This window comes from Sceloporus occidentalis, unplaced genomic scaffold (assembly GCF_023333645.1).
Source record: "Sceloporus occidentalis isolate IW3139 unplaced genomic scaffold, rSceOcc1.0.p SCAF_63, whole genome shotgun sequence".
Taxonomy (NCBI): Eukaryota; Metazoa; Chordata; class Lepidosauria; order Squamata; family Phrynosomatidae; genus Sceloporus; species Sceloporus occidentalis.
Genome location: NW_028317043.1, coordinates 5748970 through 5769272, shown reverse-complemented (window position 1 = coordinate 5769272; position 20303 = coordinate 5748970). Strand labels below are relative to the sequence as shown.

Here is a 20303-nt window from a genome sequence, read left to right as displayed (position 1 = left end):
ATAATCTGTAAGTTTAGCATCACCTGTACCTATGTAACAGCCCTTGAGCAAGGTGTATACACTGTTTCTAACACTCCCAATTCTTGCCCCGGTCATTCTCTTCCCATCTTTGGGGAGGATTCAGATCTTTTATTCTTGTTACTTTGCCCGTTGGCACCCCTTCCACTTTGAAGAATGATGGCAGGTGTTAAAGGCTCAGCTTTATGGGTGTATCGTATATGGATATTGCACCCCATTAGATGGCTGTGTAGAAACAATTGTACCAGAAAGTTACAACTGCACCTAACTTTCTTCCTAGAAAAGAGAACTTACCTGCCGTAAATTACCCATGAGCATTGTTTTGTGTGCTCATTTTGACACTTTTGCGCTGTACTGATGCATGAAACTTCCATTTGTGTGCAGTCTTCTTAAATAAGGATATTTCCTTGAATCCCATGCGAGTTAGATGACTCACCAAGCCTGAACAACTTCACAATCATGGGTATATTTCTTTTACATGATGTTGATGAGGCTATCTATATAAATACTTGTCATTGGAATGGTTATAGGGGGTACAATTTGTTCTGCAAAGTAAAGTACATTGTGTACTACACTACTAAGTCAAAGTATTATAGTCTTACTATATAGACAATTCAGAATTTATTATATCTGAACATCAATATTTTTTAGCCCTTGTGATCTTGTTTGGATTTTCCAGCACACCAAGGACAAGAACCCAAATTTATGATGCCACTGTACAAAACGATAAATACAAATTAAGTAATGCAGCAATTTAAATAAAAACAGATAAATGTTCTGTAGCATCTACAATGTAGTTCTTTGCTGATTACTGGCTTCAGGTTGAGGCAAAAAACATAAAATGGACACAATGAGATTTTAACACACACACTAATATCTATCTATCTATCTATCTATATATGTAAGCTTGCTTGAACAGGGCCTTTTTGTACTAGATGTAAATAAAAGTTTATTTTCAAGGGAAAGTTCAGTAATTTAGGAAAGCCTTAGACAAATAGTTCAGCTTTATTATTAACAGAAGATGCAGTTAAAAAGGCAGAAAGTCGGGAATACCTTGCACGTCCAGAATATGAAGGTATAACCCGATGCAAACTCTGGCTTTCTGTCTTAAAAAACAGTCTTTAAAACAATTTTCTGTCTGTACATTCAATCTAGACGGTTTATTTCTTTCCCCCCTACTCTGACCCTGAGCTAGACGGCCCCATGTTCTGCACATGCCTGTATCTGTTAAGGTACCTAAACAGTTACATTTTAGACAGCCGTTAGTGTCAATACAGCGCATGGAGCGCACAGAACCTAAAAGGTTAAGTTTGTCAGGCGTGCTCTTTACTGGAAACGTATGGATGACATTGCTGCTCCTTTAATGCTGTTTTTAAACCTGTTTTTGCGGCAGCTGACGGGGAAGTAAACTTGCAGACTGTCTGCGTCCATGGCAACTGGGACTTTCATTTGTCGCCATGGTAACGCGGCAGCAGTAATGAATTTACCACCTGAAGAATGTTATTACTTCGCTCGTGTTGCACGTTTTCACTGCAAGAATCTTTTAAAACATTTTTTTTTAACATTATTTCTTTTTTAAAAATTTCGCAATAAAAAAACCTATTGTGTCCTTATTTGCTAAAACAGCGGCGGCTTCATCCATGGAAGTCAACGTAATCAGATCAACGTCACGTAATTCGGTATCAGATGGGTCAAATCTTTGTAGCATCGTTAGCTGCTCAGGGGATAACCCGGCACCCATCATACCTTGCCCTCCGATATGAGGTTCCTGGAGAAAAAAAACCAGCTTGTAAGCAACACCAATCATTAACAATAATGAGCATTAAGAGTAAATTGCAGATCCTTGCTTAACCCTTCAAATACTAAAGACGCAGCTGCCAACTGCCCCGATTTGGCTGAGACAATCCTGACAACAAGGCATGGCAGGCTGCACACAGGTTTACAAGCACAATGGCCATTTTGCGGCAAAAAACTTGCTTTTCATATACGCGGTATGGTGAAGCATGATGTCACAAAGCCGCAATGCAAAGAAAAGTTGTTAACAACAAGGGGTTAAGTTACAGGAATGATGTAGAGACTCCTAAAGGAGAAAGCAGAACGGTGGTGCTGTGTGTTTTACCTGTGATTGAAGCCAGAGGCTGGGAAACGTCTGCAGGGCCCACGCTACTTGTTCTTCATTTTCAGACAACGTTATAGTGCAGGTGCTATAAACAAGCGTGCCACCCGGCTTTAACAACTCCACGGCCTGAATAAAGAAAAACAAGTCTGACGTGAACACAGATTAGTTGCTGTTTATTCCCCATGTTGCTAAAAACTTTAGAATTATCACATCATATACTGATTTTTTTTTTGGTCAGCCAATCAGGGTGCCCCTGCCCCTAGCGAGTCCCAAAGCAATCGGCACTGAAACTTCCCCCAAATGGCTGAATTTGGGAAAAACTCCTTCCCCAGATATAGCTGCACATCTTATTAAAGTTAACGTTAATAATATATTACGATGGCAGTGCTGCCATTTACTGAACAGACTTGCTTGTTATATAATGACTCAAACTCTTCTATATAACACAAAAGAAGATAACGCGCTCAACAGAATAATGATTTCCACTAATTCTTTTGCTGAAGTCACCATCCATGCACTTACCACAGAGAACAGTTTGCGCTGGAGAGGTTGGTAAGATGTAATTTCTTTTAAGGAGAAAGGACAAGTCATGTTGGGCCTCTGTCCCATTCCGCTACAGGGGGCATCCAAAAGAACCCGATCAAATGTCCCTGGCAAGAACGGGGGTCCACCTCCTATATTTACACATAATGTTATAGCTTAACAAACAGTTCCATATCCTTGACTTATCATATATCGTAAGCAACAAAAATTAGAATAATTATCCCAACGCCTCCTATATGATTAACTTTACGTCACAGAGTGAACATCTAAATAAATGTTATCTTTATTTAAGTGGTTGGCCTCACATCCCACCAAAAGGATCTGTAGGTGGACCTTTAATAAAATTTACCTTGGAACCCCTCACTTTAATCAAAGCATAAAAACTGCCTTAGATTGTGTGTAATGCCAAATGATAGGAAAATGCTTATAGTTTCGGCACTGAAAAAAAAAGTTACTATGACATAAAAAGCTGATAAATGCACATCTGGCCGATCAGAAATGTGGAGATAAGTGGAATGCTTCATCACATAATCACCTGGCAGAGGTAGGGTATACAATGATTTTTTTTGTGAACAAGAAAGCTAACAAATACTAGCTTAATGTAATACGGCAATGTTATCCCTAAAGGCCACTAGTGCTGGAGTTTATTTTTCATACAAGCTACAGAATTTTCAGCAATATATCTGAAAATTATTTTAAAAACTATAACTGGGGAGCCCATTTAGCTTTAAACGTAATGTACTAATTTTATCAGTAGTGGTAAAAATCCTACCTTTAATCACATTTTCTTCCGTCGCTACAGCTTTGGTGCTGTCAAACTGAAACGCCTTTATGCAGTTAAGCTTCAAAACAGAAGCGTTGCATTTAATTTTTTCAATTTTGCTGCTTATCTTATCCATTGCGATGACTTCTCCCTAAAAACAAAAAACATATTGTTTGATGCATTTTGGCATAAAATCCATGCAAAAAAACTAGTTATTTCAGATGCTGCGGAGGACAACGGAAGAGGGCAAAGGGGAACGGGAAAAGGACAAAGTGAGGAGGCGGAAACTAACCATGGGGAGACTTGTTGGGTTTACAAAAGACCGTGGTCATTATTACTGTAGATATCCCGATGGTTGTATGTGAACATGTATGTAGAACACACAAAAAGCATCACAGAGTAGCCTCAAATCTTTCAATGAGAGCAATCCAGAGGTCAGCCGCCATTTGATTATGGGGCACTCTGAATTCCACCGGGGGAAAAATGCTTATAAACAACATTCATTCGTAATTATTACATTTGCGTTCACTGTTGGGAGATGATGGGCTATTTTAATGTCACGTTACTTTCTATTTCTGTGCAGAAAAATAACTAAAAGCATATAGAGCATTACTCGGACAGCTTATTCCGTGACCTGCTTCTCTCCACTCCCATCTCAAAAAATAATAATAATCGTGTGTTGTACGCTTTCCCACAGCAGAAATACGTAGAAAGGGAAATGTTCCCCAAACATACATGGAAGTAACCAGCATCAGCTGTAAAAATATTTTTGATAGAGCTACAATGTTTATTCAGGTCTGCGCTCTCTAGAGAGGAGGGGACACAGACCATACTCAATGCCGAAGTTCTGACAAACATTACGTGACATTCTGAAACGGTAGGTAGACCAAACTGTACTTAAATTTAATGGATTTCACTGAAAAGGTCAAAAATGATGCTGTAAGCCTTACTTTCCTTGTTTGTTTTGTAGACAGAAGCTTTGCAGGTTGGTTACGTTTTCAGTGTAAAACCTACTTTATTTGTCAGGATAACAAAAATGTCGATTAACAGTAGAAAATAATCAAGACACTGCTAGTAGTCTCCCCCTGAAGTAGAGCTTTTTGTCTTTACCTGGTCATTCATGAGCGTGGCCATGTGTGTTGTCTTTCCGCCGGGGGCAGCGCACATATCCAAAACCCTCTCTCCTGGCTGCGGACTCAGGACGTGGCTCACAACAGCAGACGGTAAATTCTATCAAAAGGAAAAAAAAAACCTTAAAACGGGTGAAGGCACCACCAAACGTTACCAGTAAGAGACTGTAAGACCATTTGACACTTTCTTCCAAGAGACTGAGAACACTGGTGATTACAACTAAAATACAGTAACATTTTCTATAAATACTTTGCTTTAAGATATATATTATGCATGGAATACAGCTCGTGTTCGTTGAACGCAAATAGACTATACCTCAAAAAGGACCCAGGTAGCCATGCCATGTCCGTTTCGTATCCTCCGCAGGCAAGCACTGGCCAGCTGCCCAGAAAGCTTAACCGACTGATCCAAATACAGTCAAGAAGATGTCCCAACACAAACTTCACAGCCTTGAAACATACCTGTAAAAATACAGACCCAGGGAGAACGCCGTCAAAAGATGGGCTCCAGTATACAGGTTCTGTCATTCTGATCCCTTTACCCCTAAAAAACAGAAAAAAGGAGCACGATCAACAAATTAGTATCTCCCATGATCACAGGTGATGAATCCTAACCATGGATAATGTTTCTTGAAGCATTGGAGCAATGCTGGCAGCATTCTCTGTTGCTGCCACTCACCAGCTGCTGCTAAGTGGATAACTAAACACAGGGGAAAAAATAGTTTTTAATCAAGGATCAGAGCAAAACCCAGACTGGCGTTTTCAGAACAATGTCCCACTTAATCATTCTTGTACCATGTTTCCAGCAGACATTAAATCTACTACTATTAAGATCCAGGTCTGCACAAGGTCACCTATAGCACATATAGTTGAAGCACTTACACTGATCAGCCATAACATTATGGCCACTGACAAGTGAAGTGAATGACACTGATAATCTTGTTATCATGGCACCTGTCAGTGGGTGGGATATCCGGCAGCAAGTGAACATTTCGTCCTCAAAGTGTTGGAAGCAGAAAAAATAGGCAAGGGTAAGGATCTGCGCGACTTTGACAAAGCCCCCAAATGCAGCTCTTGTAGGGTGTTCCTGTTCTGCAGTGGTCAATACCTATCAAAAGTGGTCCAAGGAAGGAAAAGCGGTGAACCGGCGACAGAGTCATGGGCGGCCACGGCTAATTGATGCACATGGGGGGTGAAGGCTGACCCTTGTGGGCAAATCCAACAGACGAGCTACTGTAGCTGAAATTGCTGAAAAAGGTTAATGCTGGTTCTGGCAGAAAGGTGTCAGAACACACAGTGCATTGCAGTTTGTTGCGTATGGGGCTGCGTAGCTGCAGACCAGTCAGAGAGCCAATGCTGACCCCTGTCCACTGCCGAAAGCGCCTACAATGAACACGTGAGCATAAGAACTGGACCACGGAACAATGGAAGAAGGTGGCTGGTTTTAATGTATCACATTTTCTTTTACATCTCGTGGATGGCCAGGTGCGTCGCTTACCACATGGCACCAGGATGCATCCATCGAGGCGGCACCTCACAACTTACAGGACTTATAGGATCTCCTGCTAACATCTTGGTGCCGGATATCACACCACACCTTCAGAGGTCTAGTGGAGTCCATGCCTCAACAGGTCAGGGCTGTTTTATTGGCAAAAAGGGACCTACACAATATTAGGCAGGTGGTCATAATGTTATGGCTGACCGGTGTAAACATGCAAAAAAAGTTATATGCATCTGCTTCTCATCCGCTAGGTAAACATGTTTATTTTAAATTTGATTAGAATACAAAGTTAAAAGTACACAGCAACACCAACAATGCATTATTTATACAGCAAAAAGGAAAATGAAAGCATGCTTTTGAAGTGTGAGTTTGCTCCAGATTCCTTTCTCATTACCCATTTAACATTGTATCAGGTTCGTTTTTATGGACACTTACTTTACTGGAACGTTTGAACAGAAGATGTCTTTTCGACTTAATTCAGAGATCCCATTCCCTATAAACACCTTTGCCCCAAGAAACTCTTTGGCACCTCGTTTACATTTCCCTTCAATATCGGAGTACACGGACACTTTTTCACCAGATTTCATCCCTAAAGTCAAAAGGAAAAAAACAAAACGTGGGTAGCGGATGATAACTGACATAAGATCCTTAACACAAGAGTCTGACGGTGGCTTACATTTAGAGGCAGATATGATCCCAGAAGAATAGACATGAGCTCCTCTAAGTACAGCATTCCCACACTGGGCACCGACAATAACTTGCAGAGAATGTTGCTCTAATGTCCTCCTAAATATAGAAGAAAACACGGTTACCATTCATAGACAATGTTGGGCAAGCCACTGTGAGCTAAACTGTCAAGACCTGGCACTATGATTTGAGCGTTAAACAATGAGGTATATTGCATTAAAAGAAAGTACAATTTGTATATATCCAGTACACTTTAAAACATTTAGTAGCTTAATTTTAATGTGCTAATAATAGGCTTTCAGCCATACAATCTTGGCTGCTTTTATTTCTTGAGTGGTTATATGGAATCCAGATTCCAGAAATGCTTCCTTCTCCCACAGTAATGTTAGATAAAACCCTCATATTGTGTCAAACACAACAAACAAAAATCCACAGCTGCTAAAACACTGGAAACTGAAAAATGAAAGAACATATCTAAAAGGTATAAAATAAATTACAGAAAATAATGGGTTTTTTTTCCTATTGAATGATAGGATGCATTTTCAATAATCAATATATTTCAACATAATTGGCTCCTGATTAACAAAGGAAGAATTTTTTCAGATTATTTCCTGGACTGTTCGTGAATAAACCTTTATGTCATAAGTTTTTGGGGGTTCTGCGTAGAAAGCAATTCTTGTACAAGGTGTGCTGTCACCAGAGTATCCAGGGCAACATTCTTGATGATTGTTCCACGTTTAACAATTTGCACTTTACAGCACAAAATACATGAATGAAAGATGACTGCTTTATGGGTTAAAATTTTATCATACATACCTCGGGCCAATGACTGGGATTAACAAGAGATCATGAAGTTTGGGGTGTTGCAAAACTGGAATATTGACACCAGGATATTGCTGTTAAAATAATAATTAAAAAGTCAGTGCACCGAAACGCTACAAAGTGTAAATCATATTAGAAACAATGTGCGGGCAAACTTCTGGAAAAGCCCAACCGGCATTGGTCTAATCCAGCTAACCGGAATGAATCCAAGAAACAAAAATATGGCAAAAAAACCAAAAAGATATAGTATATAACACAAGAAGGTATTAAATATTTCAGTCCCAACAAGGAAATTTTATCAAGTCTCTCTAAATGTTTCTATTTGGGACTGAATCACCAACTTATTTTTTTTCTATAAGCCTGGGCTGAATAATGCATTCAGGTACATTATTTATACCATTATGTATTTTTATTTGATTGCTTTAGAATCATTAAAAAGTTGTGATTTATAAATACGCCGTGCTGTTAGAATAGTGGTTCCTATAATAATTTTTGCTGTTATGTAAAAAAAAAAATCTTTTTTCAAGTGAGATTTATTACAAAGAGCAATTAAATACATGAAGCGATTCAATGAAACTTAAATCATAAAAAAAAGAAATCGAAGGGGAAAATGGAATGCGTTCCCGGTCTTTCTGTCCATTTACGATGTGCAGCAACAATGCAAACCTTATTTATTTCTTCCTTAAGCAGTTCCTTCACATTTTCCACTGAGATTACGAGAGTGTTCACACGGACAGTTGTAAAAGATGGCGGGTGGGCCAAGTGATTCTGAAGACGGTCAAACTTCTTCTCAGCCTCAGCCGCACCCAATGTAGCCACAATCTATGAAAGAAACCAGTTTAGAACAATTAGTTTAAGACAATACTAATTTAGTTCTTTCATTTTTATTAGCTAGAATATTCACTCTGGGTGATTAAAACAGGGCCGCTCCACTGTTTATCCTAAGGCAGAATGATAAATCAGTGCATTTGTCTCATTGGGCTATGAGACCAGAATATATCCAGCTGCCTAGAAATATTATATTATTCCAAAAAAAGAATTATCGTAAAACATCACAATGTATCTAAACAATCATTTTAATGAGATATTCATAATATATATATATATATATATATATATATATATATATATATAATATATAAAAATGGTGTGCATTTCCAAGTTTAATATTTCAAGAACTTCGCATTATTTAGTATGTATTTTTTTCACGTACAGTCTGATATTCTTTAAACCTAAGTGGTAAGGAAGGCATTTCGCAGCGAATGTTGTAGCCTGTGATATGATATTAACAATTTATGTATTTATGTGGCACGTAGTTCTAGCTCACCTGCGTATTAGTGTAAACACCCCGTAAATAGGCCTCTACGTCACCTTTTAGCAAAATCTTAGGGAAAAAAGCCATGTCGCACAAGGAATTGTGCCAGACTGCTGTTAAAACTGAAATATAAAACACACAGAAAAGGAGGTTTCATTTAAAACATAAAACACTTCATTGTATTCTAAATGTATGTACATAACATAAATCCGATATTCAATTTGAATTTATCACAAAGACTCAACAAAAAAAACATGTCTTGGTGGCTTAATAATGAAAAACCAAAAGGGTAATTACCAAGGGTAATAAAATCAGTTTTTATATGGAAATCACTCATTTTGGGAAATGTGGGTAGTAATATATATATATATATATATATATACAGTACTTGGTTGGTATAATAGTGTAATAATGTCCCCACATGGCCCAGAGTTCCACGGACACGTTTATGTCACTCTGTAACAGGCAGACTTACCATAAGGCAAATAAACAAAATAATCCTTGTTATAAAATTATAAAAGGGAAATAAAACTTATAATAAAATAAAACAAACTTCGTTGCTTGGCTTTCTAATCATATCATCCACAAACTGTGACAGCCGGCTAGGTGCAATTGCATTCTATAGTGCAATACGCTGTAGCTACGGAAGCTCCAGAGGCTCAAATATCCCTTCTTGGCGTTCAGCCGCCATTTGTCAGAATAACTTGCCAGAACCCGTCTACACCGGTGTCGATGTGTTCTTTTTTCCACCCCAAGGTGCGTGGATTTAAAAAAGATCGGTTTTCAATGGCATAATGTGAACGTTAATAAACAAAGTATGTCCATGTGAAGCTACCGTACTGACGCGATATAACAGGCGGTTTTCGGCGCCATTATTGGTACTGGCGAAACTTCCAACATTAACCCCTTGATGTGATGCTAAAAAGCACTGGTCCAGTTATTACTTATTAGGTAATATAAGAATAAAATAAAAAAAATCTTACCTACCTAAAAAACCAATACGCTTCTTGGTCATTTGAAAGCAACGTTGCTATACGTGTCATATAAATACCTTTCTTTTATTATTTAACCCCTTAAAGATTAAGGGGATTTTCTTTTACACTTAACCCTTTCAAGACCAGGGTTTTTCATTCCCTAAAGCATCGTGGATTTTTGTGATTCTTACCATATGTTTGTTAAACCTTTTAGATACTTGATGTACCCACAGGGCACTTTTCTTTTACAATTATATATATATCCATAATAATTATTTGTGGTATTATATATGCAAAAAAAAAAATAACACACTAAAAGAGGAAATAAATTGTGGGTTTTTTTTGCAATTTTGACTAGAATTTCTGCACTGTAGGTGCCACAGCTGAACAACCACTCAATTTATGTTCAACAGCATCCCCTGATTACACTGAAACTCCTGGTTTGAGGGGTTTGGAGGTAACTATTTTTTAAAATATTTTTTTACTTGTAGTGGTCGGGCTAAGAGATTTCAGGGTACGTTTTAAAAATATACGTTTTTTTTGTTTTTTTTTTAAAGGAAACTGTTCCCAGTGCAGTATGCATCACAATCCATTTGGGGGTCTCTTATACAGTTTGGTTGCCATTGATGTCTCACTGACATCACTGTCTCTGAAATTTTATTTATATTCCATTATTCCCTTCATTTTTTTCTTTATTTTTGGGGGAAAAGTAGAAACTTTTTTCTCCTTCTTCTTCCTCTGATCTGTCTGTTCAAGCAGGGTTCCACCAGGTGGAGCACTTAGAGGTCCCAGAAGGATTAGAGCGACCATACCTGGTCTCTCCTATCCTCAAGTGACCTTGTGGCGGGTATCAGCATTGACACTTACTGGGAGGGAACGCCTGAACGTGTAATCGGGGTAAATCAATATTTATTGAAATGTTCAAATTTTGTAGGGATACAGAAGAGAAAAATCAGGGAAGGTAAACAAGGGAACACACACTCCAATATAGCATGTAAGGAGGATGACAAGGTGGCATACAATAGTGCAATAACCAGTAGTCATGCAGAGTACATCAAAAACATGCCAAATGAGCATAGTCACTCGGTCATGACCCCCATCAGTGGTAGGAACATGAATATAGAATGGGGGAAGCCCCCGCAGATAGAAAAACAGGGCATAAGAGCACATCAACATAAGCATATATGAAACCTAGGGCTTAGATGAAGCAAGTGCCGAGATAACACAGCATACCAGTACATCACATGAAAGAACCAGGCAGACGCCGAACTAGAGATACCATATACCAGTGTATGAGCGGGGCATGCCAAGGAGAGAGGCGCGTGTGTCCCAGAAGGGAAAATAAAAAAAAAAAATAAAAAAAAAAAAAAAGGGGGGGGGGGGAGAGGAGAGAAAGGAAGGGAGAAAAAGGAGAGAGGAGGGAGAGGGAAAAACAAAACAAAACAAAAAAAAAACATATACATGGGGGGGGAGGCAGAGCAGGCAATAGAAGTAGAATAAACAAAAACAGAATACAACAAAAAGCCCCAACAGAAGCCCATTACAGTCACGCACATGGCGCGTCAAACAAGGAGGTGGCCGGAGAATCGGAAAGGAGCCGCATCCAATAGAACCAGGTACGTAGATGTCTAGTCGCCGCATCCGAGGCAGAACAGATAAGCTCATCAAGGGTTCGCGCCCTCTCAACACGCTGAAACCATTCCCGAATCGTGGGGGGGGCAGAATCACCCCAGTGCAAGGGGATCAGGGCCTTCGCCGCAGTCACTAAATGGCGGAGCACAGAGGATTTATACCAAGAGATCGGGTATGGCATATGGTTTAGGAGCAAAAACTCAGGGGTAAAGGGGATAGCGTTATCCGACAGGATTTGAAGATAGGAGTGCACAGTCGTCCAGAAAGGCGAGAAGCTGCATCTCCAGCACTCGTCTGAAACAGCAGAGGTATAGTGCGCAGTAGAAGCAGGAGACCGGTACCACAGGGCGAGCAATTTGTAGGACGTTTCCTGGTCCCTATTGCTGATGGAGCAGTGGTGCGCAAGAACACACATCTTCTCCCACTGAGCCTCCGTGAAGACCACTTGTAGAGAAGACTCCCATCTGCCCATAAAGGGGGGCGGGGCAGGGTGCAGGACCGTCAGGAGGAGGCCGTAGAGAAGGGAGACACCATGAGCAGGGAGCGAGGCGGTAACGCAGAGGCGTTCGAACGCGGTGAGGTCCCTGAGAACATGATGGGGCCGACTCAAAGACCGAAAAAAGTGGCGAAGCTGCACATAACGAAACCGGGCCAACAGGGTCGGAGGACCCGGAGCCACCAAGTCCCCCAAAGGCTTGAGACCGGAAGGAGACAAAAAGGCACGAATACCAGAGCCCCCCGCTGTGGTCACAGCAGGGAAAAGGTCAACACCCATACCCGGCGGGAAATCCGGATTATCCCGGACAGGGGTGAGCGGCGACGGGATAGCAGACAGTGCAGTACCGCGCAACAAGGAGTGCCAGACACGCAGCGTCGCCCTGAGAAAAGGATGGTGGGAGGCCCACTGATTGGCCGTAGGGATCGCCAACCAGGGAAGGGACCTGGCAGGGAAGCCCAAGAGAGCATCCTCAATGCCAATCCACAGTTTCTGCGGCGGGCCATGCACCCATTCCAAGATCCGAAGGAGGTGGCAGTCCCTATAATAAGTACGAGGGCAGGGGAGCGCAAGGCCCCCTCTAGCCTTGGGGAGGATCAAAGTACTGAAACGAATACGGGGGGAACGGCGCCCCCAAACGAACCGAAGAAAAGCAGAGCGGACGGCAGAAAAGAACGGAAGAGGTATGTGAATAGGAAGAGTCTGAAATAAATACAACAGGCGGGGCATAACAGTCATTTTCAAGACATTAATCCGTCCAATCCAAGAGATCGCTAGCCCAGACCATTTCCGCAGATCACAGCGCAGAGACGTCAGAAGGGGAAGGAAATTATAAGCATAAAGTTGGGGAAGGTCAGCGGACAACCAGATACCCAAGTAGCGCAGCTTCGAGCAACACCATTTGAAAGGGAAAAGAGCACCCAGGGCACTACACTCCCGCGGAGGCAGGGTGAGATTGAGAATTTCCGACTTGGCCATGTTTATCTTAAAATGAGAGAGCGAACCATACAACTGAAGCTCTCGCATAATGGAAGGGAGAGAGATCCGGGGCTGGGAAACTGCAAAAAGAAGATCGTCCGCATACCCCAGAAGTTTATGAGATGTGCGACCCACCTGTAGGCCCGTAATATCGGGGTTCAACCTGATAGCCTGCAGCAAGGGTTCCAGGGAGAGCACAAACAGCATCGGCGACAGTGGGCAACCCTGACGTGTCCCATTACGGATGGGGAAGGCATCAGATAAAAAGCCATTGATGCGGAGGCGCACGGAGGGGGATGTGTAGAGTGAGCGGACCCAGGTGAGAAACCCAGGACCAAAACCCATATGGCGTAGAGTAGCCAATAGAAATGACCAGTCAACCCGATCGAAAGCTTTCTCCGCATCAGTCGAGAGAAAGATAGCAGGCAGCGAGTTGCGCTTCGCATAGTGCATCAGATTAAGCGCGCGAATGGTGCTGTCCCGAGCCTCCCGGCCCGGCACAAAACCGGTTTGGTCCGGATGGACCAGGGTGGGCAACAACGGTTTCAGGCGCATAGCTAAGATCTTCGCAAAGAGCTTCAAATCAGAGTTGAGAAGCGAAATGGGACGGTAGCTGCCACATTGTTCCGGATCCTTATCCTCCTTGGGTATGAGGGAGATGGAAGCCATCAAGGTATGCTCGTGAATCTGGCCCCCCTCCAGGATCGAATTGAAGGCAGAGACAAAGCGTGGGCCAAGGGTGTCCCGGAAGCGAGAGTAGTATCGCAAAGGGAGACCATCGGGCCCCGGGCATTTCCCGGTTTGAAAGGCTGTCACCGCTTGAACAAACTCAGGCAGCGTGATAGGAACATCTAGCGCTTCCGCAGCAGTAGAGGGGATGCTCGTACGGACAGTACGATCTAGGTAAGCAAGCAACGCCGATCGGTCAGCGGTCGGATAGGGGCCACCGTCCAAAGGGGGGAGGTTGTAGAGGCCCGTGAAGTAATCAAGGAAACTCCGCGAAATGCCGGAGTGGAGAAGGTGCAGACGACCGTCCGTAGACCGGACCCTAGGGATATATGTCAGGCGCCGGGAGCCTCGGAGGGCACGAGCCAGATACTTGCCAGGCTTATCGCCGTGTTCACGGAACAACGCGTTATTGCGTAAGTAAGAGCAGTGGTATTTATCGTTAAGGAGCTTGGCCAGTTCTCCACGAAGAAGCGTAAGCTGCTGTAAGATGTCTCCAGACAGAGAGGCCTTATGGGCCCGTTCTAACTCAGCGATGCGCGCACACAAGGAGCTGAGCTCCCTGCCCGCCGCTCGCTTTCGCTGGGAGCAGAGTCGTATGTAATGACCCCTAATCACACTTTTATGGGCTTCCCAGATAGTAAGTTCCGGGACATCGGGGGACGAATTTTCACTAAAATAAAGGGATAAAGCCTGTGAGGTCTCAGCACACACCGCCTCATCGGAAAGGATAGCGTCGTTCAGGCGCCACGAGCGTTCCGTGGGGCGAGTCAGAGGCGAGGCCAGGGAGAGAATCACCGGGGCATGATCAGACCACGTTGTTAGCCCAATAGCAGCCTGACGTAAAAGGACAGCGCAATCATAGGGGAGGAAAAAGTAGTCAATACGAGAATAGGAATTATGAGGGGTGGAGAAAAAAGTATAGTCCCTATCGGAGGGGTGAAGAGCCCTCCAACAGTCAACAAGACGATACGTGGAGAGAAGAGAAAGGAGGGAGCGTAGGACGCGGCGCGGAACGCGGGAATGGCCAGAGGAAGTGTCCATAGAGGGATGAAGAGCCACGTTAAAGTCACCCCCCAAAACCAGAGTACCCTCAGTAAAGGCCCGTAATCTAGTCAGGATCCGTTTCAAAGATAAATGTTGCCCCCGGTTAGGAAGGTAAAGGTTAGCAAAAGTGTAGGTTTGGGTCGCGACAGTCCCCTTGAGAAACAAATAACGTCCGTCCGGATCAACGCAGACATCCAGCTCCCGGAAGGGGAGAGATTTAGAGAGAAGGATAGCAACTCCTTTCGTCCTCGCGGCAGTGTTAGAACTAAAGAAACCAGTAGGGTAGAACCGGTCAGAAAGCCTAGGGGCTCGACCGGCACAAAAATGCGTTTCCTGGATAAAAGCTACATCAACCTTTTCCCTTCGTAAATCGCGCAGCAAATGGGAACGTTTTTCCGGGATATTAAGGCCCCGAGCATTAATAGAGAGAAGCGTGAGGGCTTTCGCCATGGTAACGGGCAACACCGTATAGGAAGGAAGAACAAACAAACAAACAAAAAAAAAAAAAAAAAAAAAAAAAAAAGGGGGGGAATGGGGGGGGGAAGGGGAGGGCAAGTGCTCTAGGGGGAGGTAAAAGGGAAGAGGAAAGAGAAAAAGAAGGGAAGGAGAAAAATGGGAGAGGAGAGGAGCCGGAGCCCCGAACAGGGGACCGAAACACACCAAGCGCCTGCCGAGACGGCAAAAAAGGGGAAAACCACCTCCCAGGAAAAGGGAAAGTGGGGCCGAGTTGGCAAAAAAGAGGCGATATGTGCAGGGAGGTGAGCAACCAACAAGGAAGAAAAAGAACCCCGCCGCTACACACAAACAGATGTACGCGGAGTAGAAACCTGAGCAAACAACATAGTTACAAGTTAAAACTGCCACAGGGCCAGTCACAATGTAGAAAGAGCAAGCCACCGAGGCAAGAACAGAGCGGCAGAAGGGCGGTAGACAGAGGACCGTCCCCAGGTGAGAAAGGAGAAACACGGGTGTAGCAGGAAAGAACTGACAGGAGGAACACAGAGTGAGTGCGCTATGTTACAGGGTGACGTAAACAGACATGCCAAAGTCACCAGCTCAAAGAGTAACGAGAGCACCCAAATAATAATCATACAAATATATACAGTTGCAGAGATAAATGCAGATGCGTGTGTGCGAGGCAGGGGAGGCAAGCGTGCGAGGACAACCCTGTGCGCGCGCAGAAAGACAAGTGCAAGGGAAAAAAAAAATAAAAAAAAATTGTGTGTATGTAGGCGAGGAGCGAGGATAGAGGTAGGCCCAGGAGGGATAGCCCCGCGCGCACAGGAGTGGGGAGGCAGCCCCACAACGGCGAACCTGGTTAAGGAGGCAGTGGGCAAGTGAGTGGAAAGCGCACCTCCCATCGACCACAACGTAAGAACAGCCCAGCGTGTGCCAGAAATACGCAGAAAGCGACGCAAATGGGTGAGTATGTGAGCGCAGGTGAGGGCCACATGGCGAGGACATCCCCTCGTGCGCACAGGGCACCCCCATGTGGCCTTAGAGACATGTGCGATGTGCGTAAATAAACATAAACAACCGCAGTAAAAAAAAAACAAAAAAAAAAAACAAACAAAACACGTGTACGTATGCGAGGAGGGAGTCAGCTCCGAGAAGGCGAGTGCCCGGAGGGCCACCCGTGGATCACAATACAGGGAGTGAGCAACCAGTGCCACAACGGGGGGGACCTGGGCGAGGAGGTGGCGGGCAGGTGAGGAGAAAGCGCGCCTCCAGTGGGCCACAACACAAGGACAGCTCCGTGCGTGCACAAAGACATACAGAAATCAACATAAATGGCCGAGCATTTGTGCGTATGGGAGGGCCACACGGCAAGGGCATCCCCTGGGCACACAGAGACATATGCAATGCGCGCAAATAAACATAAACAACCACCATAACAAAATCAATAATAAAAAAAAAAAAAAAAAATTGTGTGTATGTAGGCGAGGAGCGAGGATAGAGGTAGGCCCAGGAGGGATAGCCCCGCGCGCACAGGAGTGGGGAGGCAGCCCCACAACGGTGAACCTGGTTAAGGAGGCGGTGGGCAGGTGAGTGGAAAGCGCACCTCCCATCGACCACAACGTAAGAACAGCCCTGCGTGTGCCAGAAATACGCAGAAAGCGACGCAAATGGGTGAGTATGTGAGCGCAGGTGAGGGCCACATGGCGAGGACATCCCCTCGTGTGCACAGAGCACCCCCCGCGCGGCCTCAGAGACATATGCGATGTGCGCAAATAAACATAAACAACCGCAGTTAAAAAAAACAAAAAAAATAAAAAAAACCAAAAACACGTGTACGTATGCGAGGAGGGAGTCAGCTCCGAGAAGGCGAGTGCCCGGAGGGCCACCCGTGGATCACAATACAGGGAGTGAGCAACCAGTGTCACAGCGGGGGGGACCTGGGCGAGGAGGTGGTGGGCAGATGAGGAGAAAGCGCGCCTCCAGTGGGCCACAACACAAGGACAGCTCCGTGCGTGCACAAAGACATACAGAAACCAACATAAGTGGCCGAGCATTTGTGCGTATGGGAGGGCCACACGGCAAGGGCATCCCTTGGGCACACAGAGACACATGCAATGCGCGCAAATAAACATAAACAACCACCATAACAAAATCAATAATAATATAAAAAAAAATAAATTACAGAAATAAATATACATCAATAAGGCAAGGCAAGGACACCGGGCATCTTACGTGCAGGGGAATTCGTACAGGTAACATAGTCCACCTCAGATGTGCGAAGAAGTCATTGAAACGTGAGGGTGTGAAAAGCCGCAAGTCTAAACCCCGGGGAATGTAGCAACATAGGGAGAGCAAACCGTGCCTGAGGCCCATCAAGTGGGCAGCCAATAGAGCAGAAAATAGACCGTGTTATTCCTCAGCGGCCCGTGCGGAAGGTAAGGCTCCCGGGTGCGCGTCAGAGTCCGGTGGAGTACCCCCGAGTCGGGGACGCGGAGCTCTTCGTGGGCGAGAAGGGAGCGGAGGCCGCGACGATCCGATCTCAGGATCGAGACCCAGGAAAGTCCAATCGGGGATACGTAGAGAAGACAGGCCAAGCGTGCGGAGAACATCAGGGAGCTCGTGGTGGTATCGAAGCGTGAGGGAGGTGTTTGCGTGTCGGATTACCAGGGCAAAGGGGTACCCCCATCGATACGGAATGTGCAGACGCTGTAACTCCAAGGTCAATGGCCGTAGGGCTCGCCGTACGTGGAGGGTAAGGTCAGAGACATCCTGGTAAAAGGTGAGCTGATGCCCCTGCCAAGGCCATGCCCCCACCGCCCGGGCACGTGACATGACAGCTTCCTTGAGGGTAAAGTCTGTAAAATGACAGACTATATCCCTGGGAGGACCGGACGGAGTACCTCTGGGCCGCAGGGCCCGATGAACACGGTCGACAGATCCCGCCGCATCAAACGGTCGACCCAGTAAGCCGGAGAGCAGAGATGACAGCAGCCCCGGGAGGTCCTCAGAGGCGTCAGCTTCGGGCACACCACGGATCCTGATATTATGGCGGCGGCCCCTGTTGTCCAAGTCCTCAACACGGCGGCGGACCTGTCCCAGACACCGGAGCAGCCGGTGAGTGTCTTGGTGTGACTGCCGAGTAGCATCATGGTGGGCCGATGAGGCGTCCTCCAAAGCAACCACCCTGCGCTCCAGAGAGGTTAAGTCGGTTCGCAACGCAGAGACCTCGTCTCTCACTACCTGCTTGAGCTCAAGTATCAGCGTTGAGAAGTCCGTACGCCACGGAGCGGAGGAAAACAATTGACGAACTTCAGGCGTAAGAGGCTGAGAAGGTATCGGAGGCACTGGGGCGCCATCTTCAAGAGAGGACGAGCTAGCGGGAGACCGGGCCTCGTGCTCCTCAGAGGCCTGCGAAGCCAGGTCCGCAGGAGTGCGGAAATATTCCCGCAGGGAAGCAGAAGTCGAGCGGGAGCGGGCACCCGGTGTAGAAGGGTCCGCAGGCAGCTTCTTAGTGCGTCCCATGGCAGGGAAGAGGTAAGTTAAAGCAGGTTTCAGGCTAAAAAAAGAGCGAGCAGCGGCGGAGCTGAAAGATCACGCAGCCATCTTCCTCGGTGGCTGGACACGCCCCCTCCTGAACGTGTAATCAAGCATTCCTTATATAATGTTTTGTCAGCGCTTACACCAAGCGCCATTACATATGATCATGATGCTTGCACCATACTTTACAGGCTACTACGCCCGTGGCATTGGGTACATTGCCACATGACTATTTTAGTGGCCTTTTACGACTGTCCTAGCTAAATACAGAAAAATGAACAAAAATAAAAAGATTTATAGATCACATCAATTTTACAAGTAAAAGGCCCAGCTTTTTTACCCTATTTGGATTAATAATTGACAGCCTGATCTGCCGTCTACCGGCGTAGGACACACTATTATGTCCTTGTTGACCTAGGGATTATTAGAATGTCTGCCTTGGTGATTAAGACTAAGCCATCCTACTATTTCACGCAGGCAGTATGATAAGGAGCCAGGGTGTCTAGTAGATTGGGCTAAAATAACAGACTTAGATACATATAAATGGCCTTCTTTACCCAATGTATCACTGCGTAACTGACTTAGTCTTTCTATTTTTGTCATACACAGATAGGAAAAAAAAAAGAGAATTTTTTTTTTCAAAACCCATTTTATTGTTGTACTAGTAATAAAAATTAGACTTGGGCGTCGGTGGAAAGTCCGTATTCGTTTTCGGAGGGGAAAAAAATTCTTCATCCAAAATTTTCGTTTCCGAAAATCCCATTCGTCCATCCCATTGCTATGGAAACAAGACATAAACTTGTAGTTGAATTCAAATTCAAAAAGATTCTACGCCTATTAGTGTAGTTAAAATGCTGGCCGCAAAAACTAAAGAATGGCCAAAGATTTTCGTATTGCGCACATTCGTCTTTTGTTCCTTTCATCCAATGTTGCATTCGTTCGTTCTAAGGACAATTTTACGAAATGCCAAAAGTGCCAAAAACAAATAGCCAAGTCTAATAAAAATATATATCTGATGATTCTTGCCACTGATTACCCCCTTAATTTTAAGTATGGGGGAGGGGAGGGTTGCAACTTTTATGCTATCACATAAATGAAAGCGCATACAAAGGCTAGTGAAATGCAACTCAAACGCATGGATCATTAATGTAAACCCCCGGTGTCATTCACTTGCCCTCAGGGCTAATTTGCCATCCCCCTAGTGCTCAGTAGCTGTATTGGGTACCGCAGGCTGCACTAAGCTTCGCACGCTTTCCCTCTCATGACCCTCAGGCAGCACGCAGCCAGTACTAGGAATTGAAGAGCGCTGACGTCGCACGCGCGTCAGACGCCGGCTGCGGGTACGTCAGAGCGTTGTGTGCGCGTGCGCAAGGCTTGCAGGCGTGAGGCTCCAGCTGCTGTGCATTCCCCGTTCCCTGAGGCTCAGCCAGCGCTTCTTCCCCATGGAGGTGGCCTGAGAGGGACGGCTCCGCTACCCCCCGTGCGGGACACCCTCACTCCGTTTCCTATGCGATTGCACGAAGGGCGGCCATACGCCGGATAGGCTCCCGTTAATC

The 20303-nt window shown here is 44.9% G+C and overlaps 1 protein-coding gene across 1 annotated transcript; it reads right to left on the bottom strand.

Annotated features, from left to right (window-relative positions):
- Nucleotides 1–1582: 1582 nt before the first annotated feature.
- On the bottom strand, nucleotides 1583–8985 carry LOC149287230 (tRNA (cytosine(72)-C(5))-methyltransferase NSUN6-like). Its single transcript, XM_089493213.1, has 11 exons — nucleotides 8911–8985; nucleotides 8250–8405; nucleotides 7578–7657; nucleotides 6751–6860; nucleotides 6510–6663; nucleotides 5036–5117; nucleotides 4554–4673; nucleotides 3453–3594; nucleotides 2660–2811; nucleotides 2138–2263; nucleotides 1583–1786 (listed from the first exon to the last, which is right to left on the bottom strand). The coding sequence occupies exons 1-11, from the start codon at nucleotides 8983–8985 to the stop codon at nucleotides 1583–1585; spliced, it is 1401 nt and encodes a 466-aa protein (XP_089349339.1).
- Nucleotides 8986–20303: the final 11318 nt, after the last annotated feature.

Coding starts and splice junctions, on each gene's coding strand:
- LOC149287230 (XM_089493213.1), bottom strand. CDS start 8,985: ATGGCTTTTTTCCCTAAGATTTTGCTAAAAGGTGACGTAGAGGCCTAT. Junction 5,118..6,509: donor TGTTCAAACGTTCCAGTAAA/GTAAGTGTCCAT, acceptor TCTGTTTTTTAG/GGGTAAAGGGATCAGAATGA. Junction 2,812..3,452: donor GGAAGAAAATGTGATTAAAG/GTAGGATTTTTA, acceptor GTGTAAATATAG/GAGGTGGACCCCCGTTCTTG.